At 33.1% G+C, this 20,223-nt stretch overlaps 1 protein-coding gene across 3 annotated transcripts in view; it reads left to right on the top strand.

Moving 5' to 3' along the window:
• Axn (protein axin) overlaps positions 1-19,806 on the top strand; it is a 32,344-nt gene extending 12,538 nt beyond the window's left edge. Inside the window, exons 9-17 of one of the 3 annotated variants that reach the window (XM_088233853.1) lie at positions 2,912-3,058; positions 6,152-6,275; positions 6,847-6,990; positions 7,478-7,568; positions 8,360-8,543; positions 10,073-10,198; positions 12,641-12,805; positions 14,525-14,755; positions 15,772-19,806. In XM_088233853.1, coding sequence (XP_088089979.1) covers positions 2,912-3,058; positions 6,152-6,275; positions 6,847-6,990; positions 7,478-7,568; positions 8,360-8,543; positions 10,073-10,198; positions 12,641-12,805; positions 14,525-14,755; positions 15,772-15,898 — 1,339 coding nt within the window. In that variant the 3' untranslated portion in view covers positions 15,899-19,806. Of the gene's footprint in view, positions 1-2,908; positions 3,059-6,151; positions 6,276-6,846; positions 6,991-7,477; positions 7,569-8,359; positions 8,544-10,072; positions 10,199-12,640; positions 12,806-14,524; positions 14,756-15,771 lie in introns of all 3 variants that reach the window. The other 2 variants (XM_088233851.1, XM_088233854.1) reach the window with 2 other exon arrangements.
• Positions 19,807-20,223: the final 417 nt, after the last annotated feature.

Below are 20,223 nucleotides of genomic sequence, written 5' to 3'. Positions count from 1 at the left end.
ATTATTTATTCTGTAAACTAAACTAAAAATCAGATTAATTTTGTAGAACTCCGTATTACAATTTTAATATTAAAATCAAACACTGATTCGAGTCTACCTAAAATCTTTTATTTTAACCTAATAAATTATTTTTAAATGCATTTATGTTTACATAAATTCCTTGTAATATTTCAATCATCAAACCGTAGAATCATCTAAAGGTTTATCGATTCATTAATTATTTCACAATATATAATATGTCGATAAATGCCTACTTTAGTTTTTTTTTTAAATTATAAATTTCTTCAAAACACAAATATAAGTATCTAACTAACTAACTAACTAACCATCACGCCATTTCCCCAGAGGGGTAGGCAGAGAGGATAGAACGCCACACCACTCTGTCCTGGCACACTTCCTTTGCTTCCTTCACATTCATACATCTTCTCATGCACGCACGTCGATTATTCCGACTTTTCACATGACCACTTTCAAGAATTTGTTGTACTTGATCATGCCATGTCTTTCTCGGCCTTCCTCGACTTCTACAACCAGACACATTCGCATCATAAATCTTTTTAGCCGTTCTTTCATCATTCATTCGCTCCACATGACCGAACCATCGCAAAAGACCTTTCTTAATTTTGTCGATAATGCTTAACTCAGCCTTGCATTCTGCTCTAATTTCGACATTAGGGCACCTATCATACATTGTTTTTCCGCACATTCGCCTGAGGGATCGCATTTCAACAGCATTCAGTCTACTTTCGTCCCTTTTTTTCCAACTCCATAAGTAAGTATAAGTATCTAAATTCCCTATTACTAAATAAACAATGATCTCACCCTTAACTATTAGTTTTTCTCATAATTATAATCAATGTACATGCTGAACTTGATGCATTCAATTTATATTTACTTAAGTACCTAGAATTATATTTATTTATTTATTTATTAATAAAACATATAAGACATGAATATCATGATATTATATTCCCAGGAGTTGTACGAGAAAACTCATTTGGGACGGTACATAAAAAAAATAGTACATTTCTTGTAACAATACATAGTATACATTTAAACAATAAAAATTTTAACAAATTTTAACAATCTATGAACTTAATATTAAAAAAGGAAAGAAAACATTTAAACAATCTGTGAACTTAATATTAAAGAAGAAAATAAAAACATTCAAACAATCTGTGAACTTAATATTAAAAAAGAAAAGAAAAACATTTAAACATTCTGTGAAATTAATATTAAAAAAGAAAATAAAAACATTTAAACATTCTGTGAACTTAATATTAAAAAAAGAAAAGAAAAACATTTAAACCTAAAACACAATATATAGACTATTCACAGAAATTATTCTATTATTCACATTTGTTTGAAAATGCCCTAACGCAAATCAATTGTCTGATTTTTTTTTGTGTTTAAACGTAAAATAAACAATTTTAAGCATACTCAAATCAGTGTTTGAATTTATTATTAACATAAAATAAAAAAAGATTTTTCAAAGTTATGACTATTTTATCGAATGGGTGATATTTAGATTTTTAGTAATAATATGTACAAGTAGTTTTATTATTACAATCACTAGGTATTGCCCCTCTTCAAGTACGTTTATGTATTTTTGCATATTGTTTTTATCTAGTTTATTTTTAAAAAATTAAATGTTTTTTTTTATTGTATAAATAAGGGCATACTTAGCGATTTTTTTTATATAAAAAAGTGATTTAACTCTCGTTTCACCTGCTCGAGTAAGAAATGTGTAGTTACATTTTTCCCTAGTTTAAATTTCTTAATTTCTAAATGTTAATTTTTATTTTCCACTTGAAAACAGCATGATAGTTTATTCCTCCAATTATTATGTTTATTTTTGGCCTAAAACTGTTGACATTTAAAATTCTATAATTTTTTATTGATATGTTTGCTGACATCCTTTTTCAAACAATGAAAACCATGTTAGCTAGATCACATTAAAACGGTGTGCAGCCCAAATTAATTAGTTTATTATTGATACTTGCATAAGAGATTTTTACATCTGTAATCTTCGGCAAGGAAAATATTGACATGTTAATAATTTCAATACGTAGTACATGAAATAAAACTCCTTTGTTTAGATTTTCTTTATTTATCAGGATGCACATTTGTCCATGTGGAAATTATCAAAAATGTCAATAGACAAATCAGTTTGACATAAAATACTTGATGAAAATTAAGCCGGCTAAAATTATACATAAAATTGCATCGGGCAACATACAAGACAATGACAAAACATTAATAAAAAAATCTGAAAAAAAAAAAAAAAATAATACCTGACAAAAAAAACGCTGCTTTTATAAATAAGCAAGGACAAATGCAGGTCAGTCAAAAATACTCTATAATTGACTTGACTACAATACAAAGAGTAAGTCTTACTATTTGAAAAATTTAAAATCAATCTTGAAAAGCACATGATGACTTCACTAACCAGATGAGGCACAGCATGACTTGATTTTATAATACTTATGTTTAAATAACACTTACGGATATAAAAATATTAAAAAAACAAACGCAAAGAGTTTGATTAATCCTTCATGTCAATATTATTATTACTTCAATATTTTACAAAAAATTTTGATAGTTTATTAGTCTAAATAACATTTTCCTAAAAGTGATAAAATAGCTCAAGAAAATCGATAGGAAATAACAGGAAACCAGGCTTCTCAAAGTAATGTCAACATTTCTAGCCCCCTGTATCATTTACCCCGAATAGTTTGTTTTATTTTTGTTTTGTTTCCCCCCACCCATGTCGCTGTTTTGCTTGCTGCCTGACCTCGGAATGGTGACCGAACCAACCGACTCAAACCACCATACAAACACACACACATTAACGAAATCCGCTAACGTTTGGCCTTGGCGATGAATATGTGGCATGATGCTTGTCCAGCAGAGTGTTTGGGAAGAACTATTCCGTGTATTCCCAGCCGCACCTTTCCTACTCGGCCTACTGCCCGGCCTCGCGACAAGACTCGGAGCTGCAGTCCATGAGCAGCGGCAGGACAGACTCCGATGCTTTATCCATGTCCGGAAGTAGCATGTAAGTATAGCCCCATTCAGAGGCGTGCGTCCCATATATATGCATTTAAGCAGTGCCCACCCTACTATATTATCACAAAAATATTAAGAGTCATCAATCAAATTCATTTAACACACGAGAACCTCTTTTTACACAGTTTTGAAATAACACGATGCAAAGATGAAAAAAAAAAAAATATTTTTTACATTAATTTCACAATGTGTAATACTAATATAATTATACATATCGTTTTTGGAATAATTTGTGAGTATTTTGTTGTCATATTATATTTTTCAATAAAATTAAGGTGCGTAGTAATTAATTTAATGTTTTTTCAATCCCAAAATGATTTTTATACGAGGAAACCTATCCACTATTGTTTTTTTTTACACACTATATTTTGTGTAAGAATTATATTTTGATATAAGTAAGGTAAGCACTAGACATCTCCTAAATGCTTGTATGGGGTTCATGCCCCTGGCCCCTGGCCCCTGGCCCCTGGCCCCTGGCCCCTGGCCCCTGGCCCCTGGCCCCTGGCCCCTGGCCCCAGGCCCCATCCACTATCCCTATTGTTTATCTGATTACCTCCCTTATTACTTCTCTTATTATTTCTTTACATGTTTTGCTGATAGATGTGTCAATTTTTTTTAAAACAGTTACTTTAATTAGTTATTTACGTCAAAACAATTATTGATATTGGTGTTTTTTATTTTGTAAAAAATAACAGATGAAAGAGTTTAATACGTATGAAGGGTGCAGGATATACAGAATGGACGTAAATTTTTATGTGTTTTTAACTAATGACAACAGTTCACATGATCTGCATTTCTGTTTAATAAAATTTAAGAGAAGGTAATAAAGAAGTCTAGGCATCTACAGGGCTTATGACCTGTCAATGGCTGGTTTAAGTGGCCACTTTACAAACTGTGTGACATTCATCATTCTGCCTAAATTTGAACATCTATATTCCTTCAATTCTTTCATCTGTTGGATGTTTGTGAAGTCAAAGAGCTGAAACCTTTATTTATGTGGGTGATGTTCATCTAATTGAATTATTTCACCTACATACTAGGCAACGCCTGAAAATGTTATTTTTTTCAATTTCTATACTTCTTCATGGACCAGGTAATTTATCAACAATATTTTGAGTTTGTCCAAATTTTTGTAGACAATGACTGGAAGAAATATGGATGTTTAAACATAGGCAGAATGGTGAATGTTACACAGTGTGTAAAGTGGCCACTCAAACCAGCCAATGACAGGTCATAATCCCTGTAAATGCCTAGACTTCCATATTGCCTTCTTTAAGGTATTCTCCATCCCTGTTGTAACTTGTTAAGCAGGCTCCTTTATATTTATTTTTATGAGTTTATTTTAATCTCCAAGAGATTCGAAAACTTAAAAATGCTGTATTTCAAAACTTTATTTTTTGACATTCATCCTTTGTCTCCTGTACCCTACATATTGAATTCAAAACTTGGAGAGAACAGTGAACTGTCAATGACAGATCATATTCCCTAATCAAAAGGGTTCTTTATCTACAGGAAAATATTTTCCAATCTCGATAAAATCCCTAGTGAATATCCAGTACTTGATCATAGTAATTTAAACACATACAAAATTTAAATTTAAACGCAGACAAAGAGCAGTATACGAGATATACGCGCATCAGCAAAGGCTGCCTGCTCATAACAAATAATAATAATACAAAATATTGCCAATTAGATATTTTTATTTCAGTTTTACACATTACAGTATCGTTTTGTTTGATGTTCTGTTGTATTATGTGCAAAATGTGATTAATAATTATTGTTTTATTCACTTTACTTAGACATTTTATTTTAGCTGAACTGCACGGCATGTTACTCCTGTTAAATAAATGTTTTAATTAACTGCTTTGAATGTCTGTTATGAAAAAATAATATATTAAAAGTATTAAAACAAAGTTAAACCCTTTGTTAGCCACATATTGTCATGATCGTAGAACAACGACACATATGATTTTCTTCAACTTTACATGAGAGCATTTTAATTTTTAAGTGCAAAAGTATCCTTTGATACTTGGGTTAGTTATACAAATATATATTTTTTGATAACTACTATAAATCCTGAAACCTTTTCAAGATCAAACATAAAAGAAAGTCAATGACATATTTTTTGTGCATCCGTCGTTGTTCTACGATCCCGACGATATTTGTTACTATTTGTGACATCAAAGCATCTAATCAGAAGATATCTCATTTCACATGCCAATAATATGTTTTTTTTTCTCCTGAAATCAATCGTCAATTGTTATATATTGTTCTCTGTCTGGGTGGATGAAAAATACATTTCTGATTGTGAAATAGAATCTGAACCCTGGACGAGTGTTTTTGACTAACAGCAGCTCTCAGATAAAAATCCTGAAAAATGAAATCGAGGTGAGTTGGTGCATTCGCCTACCGGGCTTTAGGTCCCGGGTTCGATTCCTGATAGGGTGGATGTGAAATGTTGGTTTTGAAGGTGGTAATATTTTATTGTTTCTAGACTGTGGCACCTGAAGTGTAAGACTGATCACCCTAGTATCAAAAATGATCCAGAAACGCTACAACTAGAACACCAATGTAGTGCCCTATCCACCTCTGGGTGTGGATAGGTCTGATTCAAGATGAATCACTATCTGGCTATTAGTATAATGTAACATTTTCTTAATTTGAACACTACGTAAGTCAGTAAATGATGACTTTACAGGAGAATAAAAACTTCAAAAATCAATTAATTTTGTATGAAACTTTAGTGTTTTTTTTCTTTAATAAATATTTTGTTTTTAAGGTATACAGTGTTGTATCCAAACAAATGTAAACTACTGTACTACTGATCACCTATTGACTTATGCTGAATTTCAAGACATCTTTTTTGAGAGATGCGTTATTCGAATAATGTATTTTATCTCTTTTCTGTCAACAATTTCTTTGTTTAAAAGACAGAGATAGATGCTTTTGTGTATGGTAAAAATATTCGATCATAATCTCAAATACAGAAAAAAATGACTTACGCTGTATTAAAATAATAAAGACGAAGATAAGTACCGTTAAACTTTAGGGATATTGAATAAAGTGTGTTTATTATTGGCAGTGATGGCGTGAGCGTGTGTCGGGGCAACCGAGGGACCTCGGGGGCCCGCCGGGAGCACATGCGCCAGCAGAGGTCGATGATGGAGAGCGCCAACATCAACAGAGAAACTAGAGTTCACGATATGGTACTGATCTGTTTATTTACTGTGTCGATGCTTATCTTGTAGAATTCTATTTAATGACAATCTAAATGCAATTACCAAATCTCTTGTGCAACTGTTAACCTTTAAATTTATATAATATTTTCACTAATGTATAATAAATAGACACTTTATTCCCTTACTAATTGCATCTTAGATTTAGCAAATACTTAACGCAATACGGCAACAGCCCTCAGCAAAAAAAAATATTAGTGTGAGGAAGAGATATACACATTTCCTTAGTTGTATTTCTGTGTTAACTAGTTACAATTTCCCCGTTGTCAAGTAATTAAAGCATTTTCTCACCACATACAACTTCATTTTTCTGCTTAGCATCATGTCTGATCACGACAATAGTGTGTTAGAGAATGACCCACAGATGGAAATGCCACATACAACATTCTTGTATACGTAATTTTAGTTAATTAGTAAAATATCACCTGAAATATATAACCACTTTGTGTGGATAAGAAAACAAAGGCATTTATTTTTCTCTATCTGTATTTACTGATCAAGATATATTTCTTTATACTTGATGTAAATTTTGTATATATAGGTACTGCCGAGAACGTTCAAGATACAGAAAGGTCAGTGCAGCATAATGAAACCTGAAGAATTTGCCCCTCTTCTTATTGAGAAATTGGAAAAGCTAAAGAAGGATCAGGACAGTCACGAGAAGCTCGATGGAAAACTCAAGGAGGTATGTTTGTATCGATTGTATCCATTATTTACTATCCAAACACCCTTACTCATCCTATGTGAATGTGATGCTTTATATTACATAAAAAGCTGCACCTTCGTTAGACCATTGGTTGAACCTGAGGATGAGAGAGCACTCGCCTCCTACTTGGCAGTCCCATACCGACTTGGGCTTGGAGGAAGAGATTTAGCGATAGATATTAAGGCATTCGTCCTCTCTTCAGTAGCCCGGCCCTTCAAAGACCTAGGTTCGGAGGGCGGGAATCAATCTACGGGGACCCATCACAATAGATCTACACAGGTCACAGTGACCTCAGAATCTTTTTTGTCACTGACCCCTTTCTACAAGAATTAAAATAAGAGGATACAACACTTTTCATAATGATTTTCAATAAATTGTGATATTACTTTTTTAATATAAAAAGTGATTTGAATCTAGAATATGCATGGTGTAAATTAATTTTTTAAATGTACAATTTTTATTTCAGAATGACGATGATGGCCAGATTCAGCCCCGCCTTGTAGCAGCACTTCAGGAGAAATTGCAGCTGGATGTTGTAAATGACCAAGATATTTTAGGTAACATTTTTCTTTAGTAATATCGGTTAAGCAGCTATTTGTAAATTATCTTTATCCTAAATGAGGAAGTTCAGTGGTTTTCTTATTTTTTCATTTATTTGTTTATAGACTATCAAACTAAACAAAAATTAACAACAAAAAAAAATATGTATCATATTTATCAGCGCTATGATTTTTTAAAGCTTTGTAATTTTGAAATTACTCCGCGTGTGTCATCACAGATTCTTTTCGGGGAGTTCTGCTGATTGGTCAGTTGGCTTCCTGTAAACCAGAAATCTATCACAACGCTATTATTGGTTGATTCGGAAGAACTAGTTACGTCGTTCAAACTAGTTCATTTTTTATTACATTTTTCATCCATTTTCAAGAAACTTCGCCATGCAATTCAATGCTCTAATTTTTACCACGCGTAATAAATCATTTTTTATATACTAGTTCTCGTAGCGCCGAACTTCTTCACTGAGAAATATGAACATTCCACCGTGTATTGATTGGCATACATATTGGTCTGCGGATTTATTTATTACTTGCTTGTGTATTAAATTCAACTTTAAGTTTTTCTGCCTTTGTTCAATGTCAGTTTTCACATAAATTTTTTAAGTTTGACAACATCTTATTATCTATATTTTTACAACTCAAGACGCATTTTGGAATTGGACAATGTTTTTCAGTCGTTTGACTGTAAAATACTAGTTTTGGAATTTTTTGTTGACGATTTATTTGTCTCTGAAGTGGGCGACTCAGTTCAAAGTACAGAAAATATTTTAACATGTGTTAATGTGTGTATACAGATCAGCACGTGTCCCGAGTTTGGTCGGATCTCACACCCTCGCGATCCCCAGGTGGGCGGCCACCCACGCCGCCCGCATACGGCCGCAAGCCGCACGCGTATGCGCGCGACGTGCACTCAACTCTTTCCGCTGACTCGGGCAACGTGCGCGACTACGGCGACGCCACCTCCAGCAACAAGAGCAGGTCAGTTGGCACCTTATAACCAAACTGCTTGTGACTGTGTTATTCACAAAATACCCAAAAGAGTTCTAAGTTCCGTCATATATTCCGTTTTCCACAGAGGGTGGAATACAAACTCTGTTGGCTTATGTATAAGTCACTGCGCAATTTTGTTTTACGCTTAGATCAGCTACATCTACGGCGATAGGATAAGTTACTATACCTATACACAACCAACACATTAAATTTGGTGAATATGAGTCTCACAGTGAGAGTGAAGTGATGTTTCGGAAAAAATCTTGTTCTCTAAATCATTTGAAGAAATTAGTACTATGTGATGATAAAATAAATTGGTTTACTTAAATTTTGAGTTAATATTAAATTAATATTAATAGAATCACTTTGTAAAGCACCCCTGAGGTATTATATTACAAAAATGGCGCTTTGTAAGTTATCCATAATATTTTTTAAAAAGGAGCATGTTTAACTAGAAACAATCACTGTGGGAATGGTGAGAAACAGGTGACCTGATAGAGACATAGAAGATACTCAACAGTCACTATAGCTGCCCAAATTTGGATACCATGTTTTAGCTTAAACAAGATGCTCGTCTTCGAGGCCATCATCTCAGGCTGGAGAAAACAAGATTCAATCTAAATCTACGGAAGCATTTCCTGAGCAATAGGGTTGTTGATGGTTGGAATAAGCTCCCATAAGAGCTGATTTCAATATGTAGTCTCAATGGGTTCAAAAATGGACTAGATTTGTTTTGGAAAAGTTAAAGTGCGCCAACAGCTAACTTTCATTAAAAAAGATTTAAGCTTAAAATTAATATAATAAAATAATAATAATAGATCTAGGAATAAAAAAAATAAAGCTTAAATGTGACAGGAAAAGCCATAGACAAATAAGCATTTATATTTTATTTATTTTTCACGCCCATAAGGCTTTACATACATGAAAGTTGTATAAAATATGAGTATATAAACAATATTAAATTTAAAAAATACAATATAAAGCAACAAAAGATAGAACAGTATTCAGAAGTAAAGTTGGTATAAAAAAAAGAAGTTGAGTATATAAACAACATAAATTTAAAAAAATACAATGTAAAGTGATAAAATATAGAACTGTGTTTAGAAGTTAAGTTGGTTTAAAAAAAAAAAAGCTAAAGAAATGCAGTTTTTTGTTAGTATTGTCTCTTTTTCATTAGTTTTGTAATTAAATTGTTGAAGGTTTTTTGAGAATAGCAATTCGACAAAGCAATCGAGATGACCACTCGACTATTGTCAAGTGACTGACAAAATGACATATTCAGGATTTGATTCCCATCAAGGTATCGGGAGAAATGTGTATTCCCTGAACTTTCTTCGAATTGACATTAATGTTTAAAACATCCTACAAATGTTCGAGATGAACTTGGTGTACTTAAACGGTGCTTTACACTCCATCGAGTATTCATAAACTGGGGAAAAATGGTTGTGCTTGTTGTGTTGTTACTTCACAGCTCTGTATATTTGAATGAATTCTCACATACACTTTGCTATTTGCAGGTCTATGAGCCGCAAGACGCTGACGGACCTAACGGACAGTGGCGTGTCCGTCGTCAGTGATACTCCCCCCGCCCTCCCATCCAGAGTACTGCAGTGGGTCCAGAAGGGAAGCAGTAATGTGGACAAGTATGGATATATTTTAAACTTTTATTTATTTTTTAGAGGAATGACCCGCAACGCCTCTATTTCAGAGGCTTGTCAGCAGGTAGGGAAGAAAGTTATGAATAATACACAAAGCTTTATTTATTTATTTATTTATTTAACTTTTTGTACATAATGATTATTTGTACATTGGCGGGCTTATTGCCAAATGGCAATTTCTTCCAACCAACCAATAAAATAAAAGTTTATTTTTATAATTCAAGTTACAGAACATATTCAATAGAAAAAAAAGATTAAAAATTTAAAGATATATAAAAATAGAAATAAACGTATTTGTTTATAAATTACCTTAAATCGAAACTATTACTCAATGGGAAAAAGGAAAAAAGAGGAAAGAGGAAAGAGGAAAAAGGAAAGGAGGAGAGATTAAGGAAGAGAAAGGAGATGTTTCTTCAGACGTGATTTAAACAGAGATAATGTAGTAACATCTTTGATGGTGGATGGGAGATGATTCCACAGTCGAGCCGCATGGACACTATATGAGTTAGAGAAGAAAGAGGAATTGTGTATGGGTATTAAGAGAGTGCCTTGAGAATGAGAACGAAGAGGTAAACCATGAACTGATAAGCGTTGAAATTTTTCACACAGGTATATAGGAGCGTTAGGACTATGAAGTACATTGAACAGAAGTGAGAGGGAGTGATAGTCTCTCCGCTGTCTAATTTTGAGCCATTTCAGTTGCCTACGATAGTCAGAAATGTGGTCATATTTCCTAAGACCAAAAATGTACCTTATGCATGTATTCTGAAGTCGTTCAAGTTTATCGAGTTGCTCACAGCTTAAATCAGTCATGGAAACATCAGCGTAATCTAGAATGGGTAGTAGTAATGCTTGTACAAGAGTGCATTTAGTACTAATGGGTAAGAATTTTTGCAACCTTCTAAGTGAGTGTAGACTGAAAAATATTTTGCGGCTTAATTCATTAGTATGAGCTCGCCAGCAGAGATGTTCATCCATTAGTACTCCTAGCTTTGTGAACTAAGTAAGCCCAGGCTCGACACCTCATTACAATTTACAACTTCTTTTGTAGTTTATGAATGACATCCTTGTTTCGGGGGTTTTTATGATGTTTTTTTTTTATTTCTCTAAGGTCAATGCATAATGAACATTACGAGTGGGTGATGTCAGATAAGTTAAAATCTACCGTTGAATTGTAAACATGACTGCTAACAAGCAGAATTGTTTAAAGTGTCAATTTTTGTAAAATAGAACGTGGCGCGAAATATGTTAGTTAATCACTAGATCCTCAACACAAAGACAACTTAAACAAATACAAACTAATACCACTTTCGGACAAAGGGATTTTGAGTATTATTCAATTAAAATCTCTTACCTACTTCCACTATCTATTAAAACAATAAGTAACGAGAAAATGTTTAAAAATGCTATAAAAAAATGGATAGTGGAGCTAGGTAGAAGTAAAATAGATTGTCTCATTCGCCCAAACCTATATTGAATCAACTGCTCCACAAGTGTATAGCTTATGTTAGGTTTTTGTTATTATCATTGTGCGTTTTGTAATATAAATAATATAGATGTACATATATACCTAGTTTTTAAAACAGTCTGAATATTTTGTTAATTATCTCTGTTTATAAAGTTAGTCTTCTTTGTTTATTCTCAAATGTAAAAACATTTCAAAAAAGTATATTGTTAAGTGTCCTCGGCACGGGTAACCCCAGTGAGGTCACATTATTTTTATTATTGTTTATAGTTTGTAAGAGTAAAATATGAATAAATAAAAATAGATGTGTAAAAAGTGTTCTCTATCCACATCACATTGTCTACATTGTGAAAAAATACAAATGTTTATTCATTTGAATTTGAAATTTAGAAAGTGGTATGTTTGTAAGCATTTATTATAATTTTCAATAGCGACAATATGCAATGGCGATTGGATTTAAAAAACATTTCTCTGGTATAACGAGTAATGCTTATAACGAACAAATTCAGCCGGTCCCGTCTTCCTTGTTCGAGTTCCAAGTTTGACTGTAAATTTCTTATATTTTCAAGGTTGTTCAGATACATATTGTTGGATGGATAGACACTGATACTCCGATGATTACCTGAAAAAAGTATAAACGGCATAATAATAAAAAAATGCTCATTTTGCATATGCTAATATGCTAATGCATGTTTACAAAATATCACAAACACCTTGAAATCCTCAATTTTGTACAAATAAAAATCCTACAGTAAAATCCGTGTGAAAATTTTGAGGTCAATAAAAGGTCCCGTGGAATCAAAAAGGTTAGTAAAAGTATGTACCGTCTTGCTGGCAATAGGGACTACCTTCTCTTCTAAGGATGCCTTCAGAAGTGCTTAATACCGAGGCGAATCTTGGCGACTTTCTCCTCCTTAGAAGTTTGGGTGTGATTTTAATATCAACAATGTTTTGTTGTGCAGATATGGGCGCCGGTCGTTCAGCCGCAGCGGGTCCGCGGAGCGACCCGGGCAGCCCGTGGCCACGGACCCACAGATGCCCCCCCTGCCCTCGCCCCACATACCCACGCAGCTGGACGAGGCCCGGCGCCGCCTCGAGCAGCAGCAGCCCCCGCGACACCCCAAAAGGTACAGTATATTATTCCTAACAAAGCAAGTTGTTGATTCTTTTGCTGAATGAAATGCATAAATACAGTAGCGAGCATTGAAATGAACAAGGAAGTTCATAGGTTTTTAAAATATTTTTTTATTTGTTAATAGACTCAATCTAAACAAAAAAAACAATTAAAATTTTTATGTATCATCATATTATCAGCTCTACGATTTTTTTAAGTTTTGTAATTTTGAAATTACTCCGCCCGTGACATCACAAGTTCTCGTCGATAAGTACTGCTAACTGGTGAGTTGGCTTCCTGGAAACTGGGAATCTATCTCAAAACTATCATTGGTTGTTTCGGAAGAACTTGTGACGTAGTTCAAAGTAGTTCATTTGTATAATTTTTTTTCATACGTTTTTGATAATTTTCGCTTTTTAAAATATTTTTATTATAAAAAGAATAACCCGCTAAGCCTCTATTTTGAGGCTTGTTAGCAGGTGGGATAGAGGGGATATTGAAGGAGGTATTGAAAAATACACCACAACACCCAGACCAATTGAGAAAAAAACTTTCTTAGATTTTTTTCTTGCAACTGGCGGGAATTGAACCCGCAACACCAGTTTCACAGTTGGCTGTCTAACCAACTGCGCCACAGCGCCTGTACAATTAAATGTTTTAATTTTTACTGAGTGTAAGAAAACATTATTTTATATCCAACTAGCAGACCCGACAGACATTGTCTTGCCCGAACATTGGCATGCCTGATATTAGCTGGTTCAGCAAACGTTTTTTGATAAACTATATACTAAGTGACATTTGACATTGAGTTTGACATTTGAATCTTTTCGTTTCGTCATTGTGTGATTTGCTGTTGCCCAAATCAAAATAAAAAAAAGAGTGCAATATCACCAGCCATCTACCGGGTCCAATTGAATCAAACCATCCAGGGACCCACTCGAACACACACAAAAAATTTCATCAAAATCAGTCTAGCCGTTTAGGAAGAGCTCAGTGACATACACACGTACAGAAGAATCATATATAAAAAGATGAACATATCGATTTTCATATGAACGAGACAGTTCAATGAAGGTTATGATAACGTGCATGACGACGAACAAAGTGTACATCCCCTTTTAAGAACCCTTTTTAATACCCTGTCATCGCTCTAATTTTTTTGCCTCCTCTTTCACAGTAGTAGCCGCTCGATTGTGGAATAATCTACCCACTAATGTTAGAGACTTCTTTATTTACATTTAAGTCGAGATTGAAATGTCACTATCTAAATATTTAAATTGTTCCTTTATCCTTCTTCTTTCCTTCCCATCCCCTCTCCTCTCTTCATAGTAAAGTGTTATTTTTTTTTATACATATATTTATTTTTGTTAATCTTTGCTTTTAATTTTTGTATAAAATTGTAAGATTCAATATGTCCATGTATTTATAATTTTCTCAGACTGAACGGTTTGGGTAGGTAGGAAGAAATTGCCTTAAGGCAATATGCCCGCCCTTTTATGTATATTTATTGTATATGTATATAAAGTGTCAATAAATAAATGAAGAGGGTGAGCAACCTTTTATGAAGATGATATACAAAAGCTTGTGCTACGCTATGGCGAGTGCCAACAAAATGCTGGGAGAGAGAAATAAAGTTCTAAAGATCTTTTTACTGCACTTGTTTTCTTTGACCTGTCAAATAAAACTTATTTTCTGGATTTACCTTGTGCATAATAATGTTCACATTTTATAGATCCAGCATGCCCACGGGCAAGGCGGCCATGGGGATGATGGGACCCCCACCTCCTCCCCCCCACCTCCACCCCCACCCCCACCACCAGCATGCGGCGCCCTCCCCCGCCCCCTGCACAGTGGTCATGTTCACCTTCCTGGAGGAGCAGTTCCCCTACCGGACCAAGATCCCGGCTGCACCCGTGACGCTCAAGCAGTTCAAAGAATACCTGCCCAAGAAGGGCAACTACAGGTAAAACAATTCAACTTTTATATATCGAACGATGCGCATCATTCGCATGCTAATATGCGAGCCCATATGAAAGCTCAGACCTCCATTCACATGTTAATATGCCAAATCCTGTGAAAGCTCAGAGCGCCACTCGCATGTAAATATAATTTTGTTTACCTTACCTTGACATTGACTCTATAAACAAATGTTTAAAAGGTTTATTGTGACAAATGTGATCCCTCAATATTTTCAATAGATTTAGCGGCTCGAACTGGCTCAGCGATCTAACTGCTTGGCGAGCGAGAATTTGGAATCGAGTACATATCACGCGTTGTACTGTAGACCCGTGGCAGATGTACGCTTCTACGGCTAAAGCTGCTGTTCATTCATCCACACCATGTTCGGAACTGACACTACTTACACGGAATCTTCCCAGCCGCCTGCTCATATCGATATCATCGCCACTCTTCTATGATCAATCCTTGTATCATACAAGCCTTTCAAAACTAGGGAGATAGCAATGCCACACCCTGTCCAATAAACCATTTTAAAAATCTCCATCTTCGAACTGGCTTACCCATATTAGATGGAAACTAACCTAACCAGATGACACTCCATATTATTGTTCGATGCTCTAATGTTTTATATTGATTACTTGGAAATAAATTTGTATATACATCTTGCATAGGAACCGATTGCAACATTAGGCATACTAATATTTCTGGCTTGCCGACCCTTCATATACTGAGCCTACTCCTAGTACAAGCAAAATTTGCCAGATGGTTTTTTGTCCATTTTGTCTAATATAAAATGTATGTATTAATAAACATGTCTTTGTTTTAAAATAATAAAATATGCAAAAAAATTGTAAATAAATAATACAAAAATACATTTTGATATTTTTGAAATATTTTGGTCCTCTGGCAATCTATAAAACGAACTTTTCTGTTCCTTTACAGTAATTTACCGATAGTTATACAATATCCTTACTAATTTATTAAATACATTTAATTAAAGTTTTGTGTCTATCCTTGCAGATACTTCTTCAAAACAGAATGCGAAGACCTGGATAACACAGTGATACAGGAAGAGATCTTCAACGACTCGGACTTACTCCCCCTCTGGGACGGGAAGATAATGGCGCGAGTGAAGAACGTGGAGTGAGACAGTGTTGTCGTCGATTACGGACTCACGAGTACTTATTGAACTGAAGCACTGCATTTAAACGGGTATATAGAGATATTGTCCTACGAGTCCTCCCGCTGGAAAGGCACCTGACTTTACTACTTCTAGTGTTCGTTGTGTTATTATTGTTTAAACTATTATCCAAGACATGATTATTTTATATGAATTTTTAAAAAATTTTTAGTGATGGACATATAAAAAATGTTGATTTTATTTTTTGAATTAACAATGCTGCAAACTAAAATTCACTTGTGACACGAGTATCCCATTAAAAGTAGATCTCAAAAAATATGAAAATGCATGCAGCTGTTAGTTTACTGCGTTTTTGTGAGGTTAGTAATTGATAAATGATTTTATATGAACATGTTACCTGCCGACTACAGATGTGCAAGTAAATACATAAATCAAAACCTTCGATGAAACAGCTGAACCCGTATAATAATGTTCCTGTTTCTTGAGCTGTACCTGTATTTCCAGTTTGTATTCTGGCATTTGAAGGTTGCAGACAAATTTTCTATCGTTGCTGCCACGAATTGATTAGAAAACTTTATTAAGGTTAGACTGCTAAGGATGTTTTCATTTTACTATGTAAAAATACATCCTTACGAATCGTAACAACCCAGTGAGGGCACATTACACGAATCAACATCAAATCACTCAATTTAGATATGCACATCGCAAATATTAAGGTTAGTCGCTTTTTATAATTTAGTATTTTATCAAATTTAACAAATACTATTATTTGTCCGCATATCTATCAAATGAATGTATAATTTTTTATAGTTTTAAATGTAATATAATATATTGTGATATGCATTCACAAGCACACCAGAGACAATACGTAGAATTTAAAGGAAAGATAATGTGTCCATATTAAAACCACCAAATTCTGTAAATTGAACGGTAGGTATGGGAAAGGGAACATAATAATTATGTTCCAATGGAGCTGTAGTTATGGACAAACCGTTCCGTCTAGCAGTTGTCACACGCGATGTACCTTCCTAGTTATATTATTTAATAATGATCCGTGTATGGATCACACAAACCTTGTGTTATGTAAATATTATAGATTGTAAGTAATTAACTTGCCGAATATTTTTTTATATAACTCTGTGTTAGGAAAAGTTTATTAATTTTGCATCTGACTTATGCTAAGTTATGTTTTAGATAGTTCTAGAAATGTTAATATGCACATCCTGTTAAGTATATATCAATGTATATTATTCTGCTAACAAATGTTAAGGACTATATTTATTTTTATGGCCAGGCTATGGAGATTTCTAATTCAATTACTGAATATTTCTTCCCTTTGTTTGTCTCATATAATTAGATCCACGGAAAAGTAAGCTTTGGACATTTTAGCCAAATATCAAACTCCGAATGAGAGCTTTACATATAAATATATCATCGGTGATACTGCGATACCGTGCAACCATTTTTTTTACCAAAATGTTTTACTGCAATAAATTTGTTATAGGGCCTAAGAGCTGTTAGTTTTAACTCTAAATAATGATAGGTTTTCTGATACTCCAGCGGTATTTTTGGTTGGTTAAAATCTTAAGTAATATATGTATTAAAAGACCACTTCTTAGGTTCCCCTGCAAAAAAAATCAATTAATACTTACGCAGTATTGCAGTATCACCGATGATGTGTTACAACTAAAGCATTCTTTTTATGTAGCGTAGATTGTTTGATATTAAAAAATATATTTAGTATAGTTCCAACACAAAAAATGTTTGATTATTACCCTTGTCAATTTTAAAAGACGAGTTACCCTTTTTTAAAATCAAAAATAGGTTGAAAATAAAATCAAGCTAAAAATTGAGTTTCAAAATGTGCTTAATTCATTCATTGATCTGTGCAGTTATTACTATGATTTTTATTTAGAATAAGTTTTAATCATCATCAATTGCCAAGGCTTCCTTTACCAAATTTATTTTGCAAACTAGTCACTAAGGGTTGTGCTTAGTACCATTAGCATCAATTAAAAAACACAAAATTATAATTTAGTAAATTGAAGTCAATCAAGTCTGGCCATAAAGGATAGAGAATAAAACCAGGTGCGTAAAATTGTGCCTTTATATATTTGTACGTCGTTTGATTGGAGGATTTGTAAAGAAATTGTCTTTATTGTATATGTACAGTGAATGCGTTTTGTTGGCCTCTTCTGACATCAGCTATGTGATTTTGTTACCGCTAAAATTTTAAGCTTTAACATGTATTATAAAAAATGTTAATATTGTACAAATAAACATTTGTGGTATAAGAATTTCTCATTGGTTAGTTACAATCAGGTAACCACTATTACCTTTTGTTAAAATTCATAACTACATCATATCACCTACTTCTTTTTAAATGTTGTTAAGAATTATTGTAAATTAAAGAAATTTTGCTTTGTTTGTAAATGTTCGAGTGTTCTAAAATTCTTGACAGAGATTTATTTAAAAAAATTAAAGACAGGGCTACATTTTTCTCAATCTTTACCTAGTTAAGTCAGGTGGGCCAGCGTAAATAATTTCCTGATAATTATACATCTTTAGGCTACTTATAAATTAAGTATAGAGATTGGATGGCAGCTGGCCAATTCATTTATATGTTGTTAGGCATCCATATTATTTTATAACTTTTTTAATCCGTCTGCAAATAAATATATGTATATTATTTTAATTCATATGTAACAAAAATTCATTATCCCATTGACACACCATTCAAGTTTGTTCCATGTTAGTAATGATAAATTAAACAATTTTAATATGTATACAAATGAACAAATTTTACTTAAAATTTAAAGTAATAGGTATTGGTAACACAAGTTAGAAAGTATTGACAATATATTCTTGTAATATCAACAATCTTGCCATATTTTTGTGTTCATAAAACTCAGATTTTACTACACATATCAAAATCAATCATATTTCTAAAATCAAATATTAATGATTATTTTGGTTCTTTTTTCTCAATCAAAGAACACTCCTACAAATATTTTTCAATCACTTAAGTATTAAATTGGTTACCCAGTCATTTGAATCCTTGTGTAGTGAAAAATATGATGATGTAAATTAATAATCGACTCATTTGCCATAAAAAGAAAAAAAATATTGATTAAAAATTATTGTTAATTAATCTACTTTTAAATGTTAAAAAAAATATATTTCACTAACTTATTTTTCACGTATAAACCCAGTTTATTAAATTGTAATATTACACAAATTAATTATGTATAATAATTTTATAATTTACACATTTATACAGAACTGAGTGAACTGGGGTTGAGTTTATTGAAAATGGAATAAAATTGACATTTAAAAAATCATTTACGAAATGAAATTATACTTAAAAGATTATATATTATTTGTCTCGACTTATTACAGTATACTATTTATATGTACATTTTTATTTTGTAAACTTTGATAGAGTAAAAAAAAACTGTGTTTGGCGATTTGAGTAAGGTTTTTAATATGATAAAAATTCCAATTTGGTGCCATAAAATTACATCGGCACTTTTATTTAGCATGAGACCAGTAATACTATCCATACAATCCTAAGGCAAAGTTACAAATCACAAGTCGCAAATAAGTTGCTAAATTTAGGGAATAAATTATTTTTTTAATGTTGAGTCTATTTTATTAGAATTAGTTAAAGTATTATCATTTAAATTGTTTTCCCGAAACGGAGAAATACCGAAATTCTATTTATGAAATAAATTTGTTTATTCACTTGTACATAAAACACCCCACAATTTCCTGTGATCGGTTATTTCATTTGTCACCACTTTTGTCAATAATCGCGGAATAAAATCTTTAGTATTAAGTCACCTATATATACACCTGTAAAATTTACATAATTTGTAATAAGATTGAAAAAATAAATTAGTATTTTTTACAAGGTTCCTGTGTTATTACTGTTACCTACAACTCGTGGCGGAATTTACAGCGTAGTATTCACAGATGTGCGTGCAATCATGGCCACTTCCTGCCATGTAAAAGAATCCAGATATTTCCAATATACATATATTTAAGAAAAAGTATAATTCTACCTATTTTTCATTGTAAAATGTGTTTAGAAAAGATAAATAGGTACCCACAGTTAAGAGGGGGTACCTAGGAGAAACCGAACTAATGTTGTGGTGGGCAGAGTTTTTATAGTACAGGGTTCTGCTGATAAGATTCTGTGAGCTACCTTTTCCCAGTCAGTATGCCAAGTGACGTCACTGGAGAAGGCTCACTATCCCCCCACCGGCCAAATAATTCCTAAAAGACCTGGCGTATGACTACGATCATGGTATACATGAAATAAATTAATC

The sequence above is a fragment of the Micrasema longulum genome, unplaced genomic scaffold, assembly GCF_059751315.1.
Source record: "Micrasema longulum isolate JH-2025_06_02 unplaced genomic scaffold, ASM5975131v1 h1tg001157l, whole genome shotgun sequence".
Classification (NCBI taxonomy): domain Eukaryota; kingdom Metazoa; phylum Arthropoda; class Insecta; order Trichoptera; family Brachycentridae; genus Micrasema; species Micrasema longulum.
The sequence above is the reverse complement of the archived record's forward strand: the minus strand, read 5'-3'. Positions and strand labels throughout refer to the sequence as shown.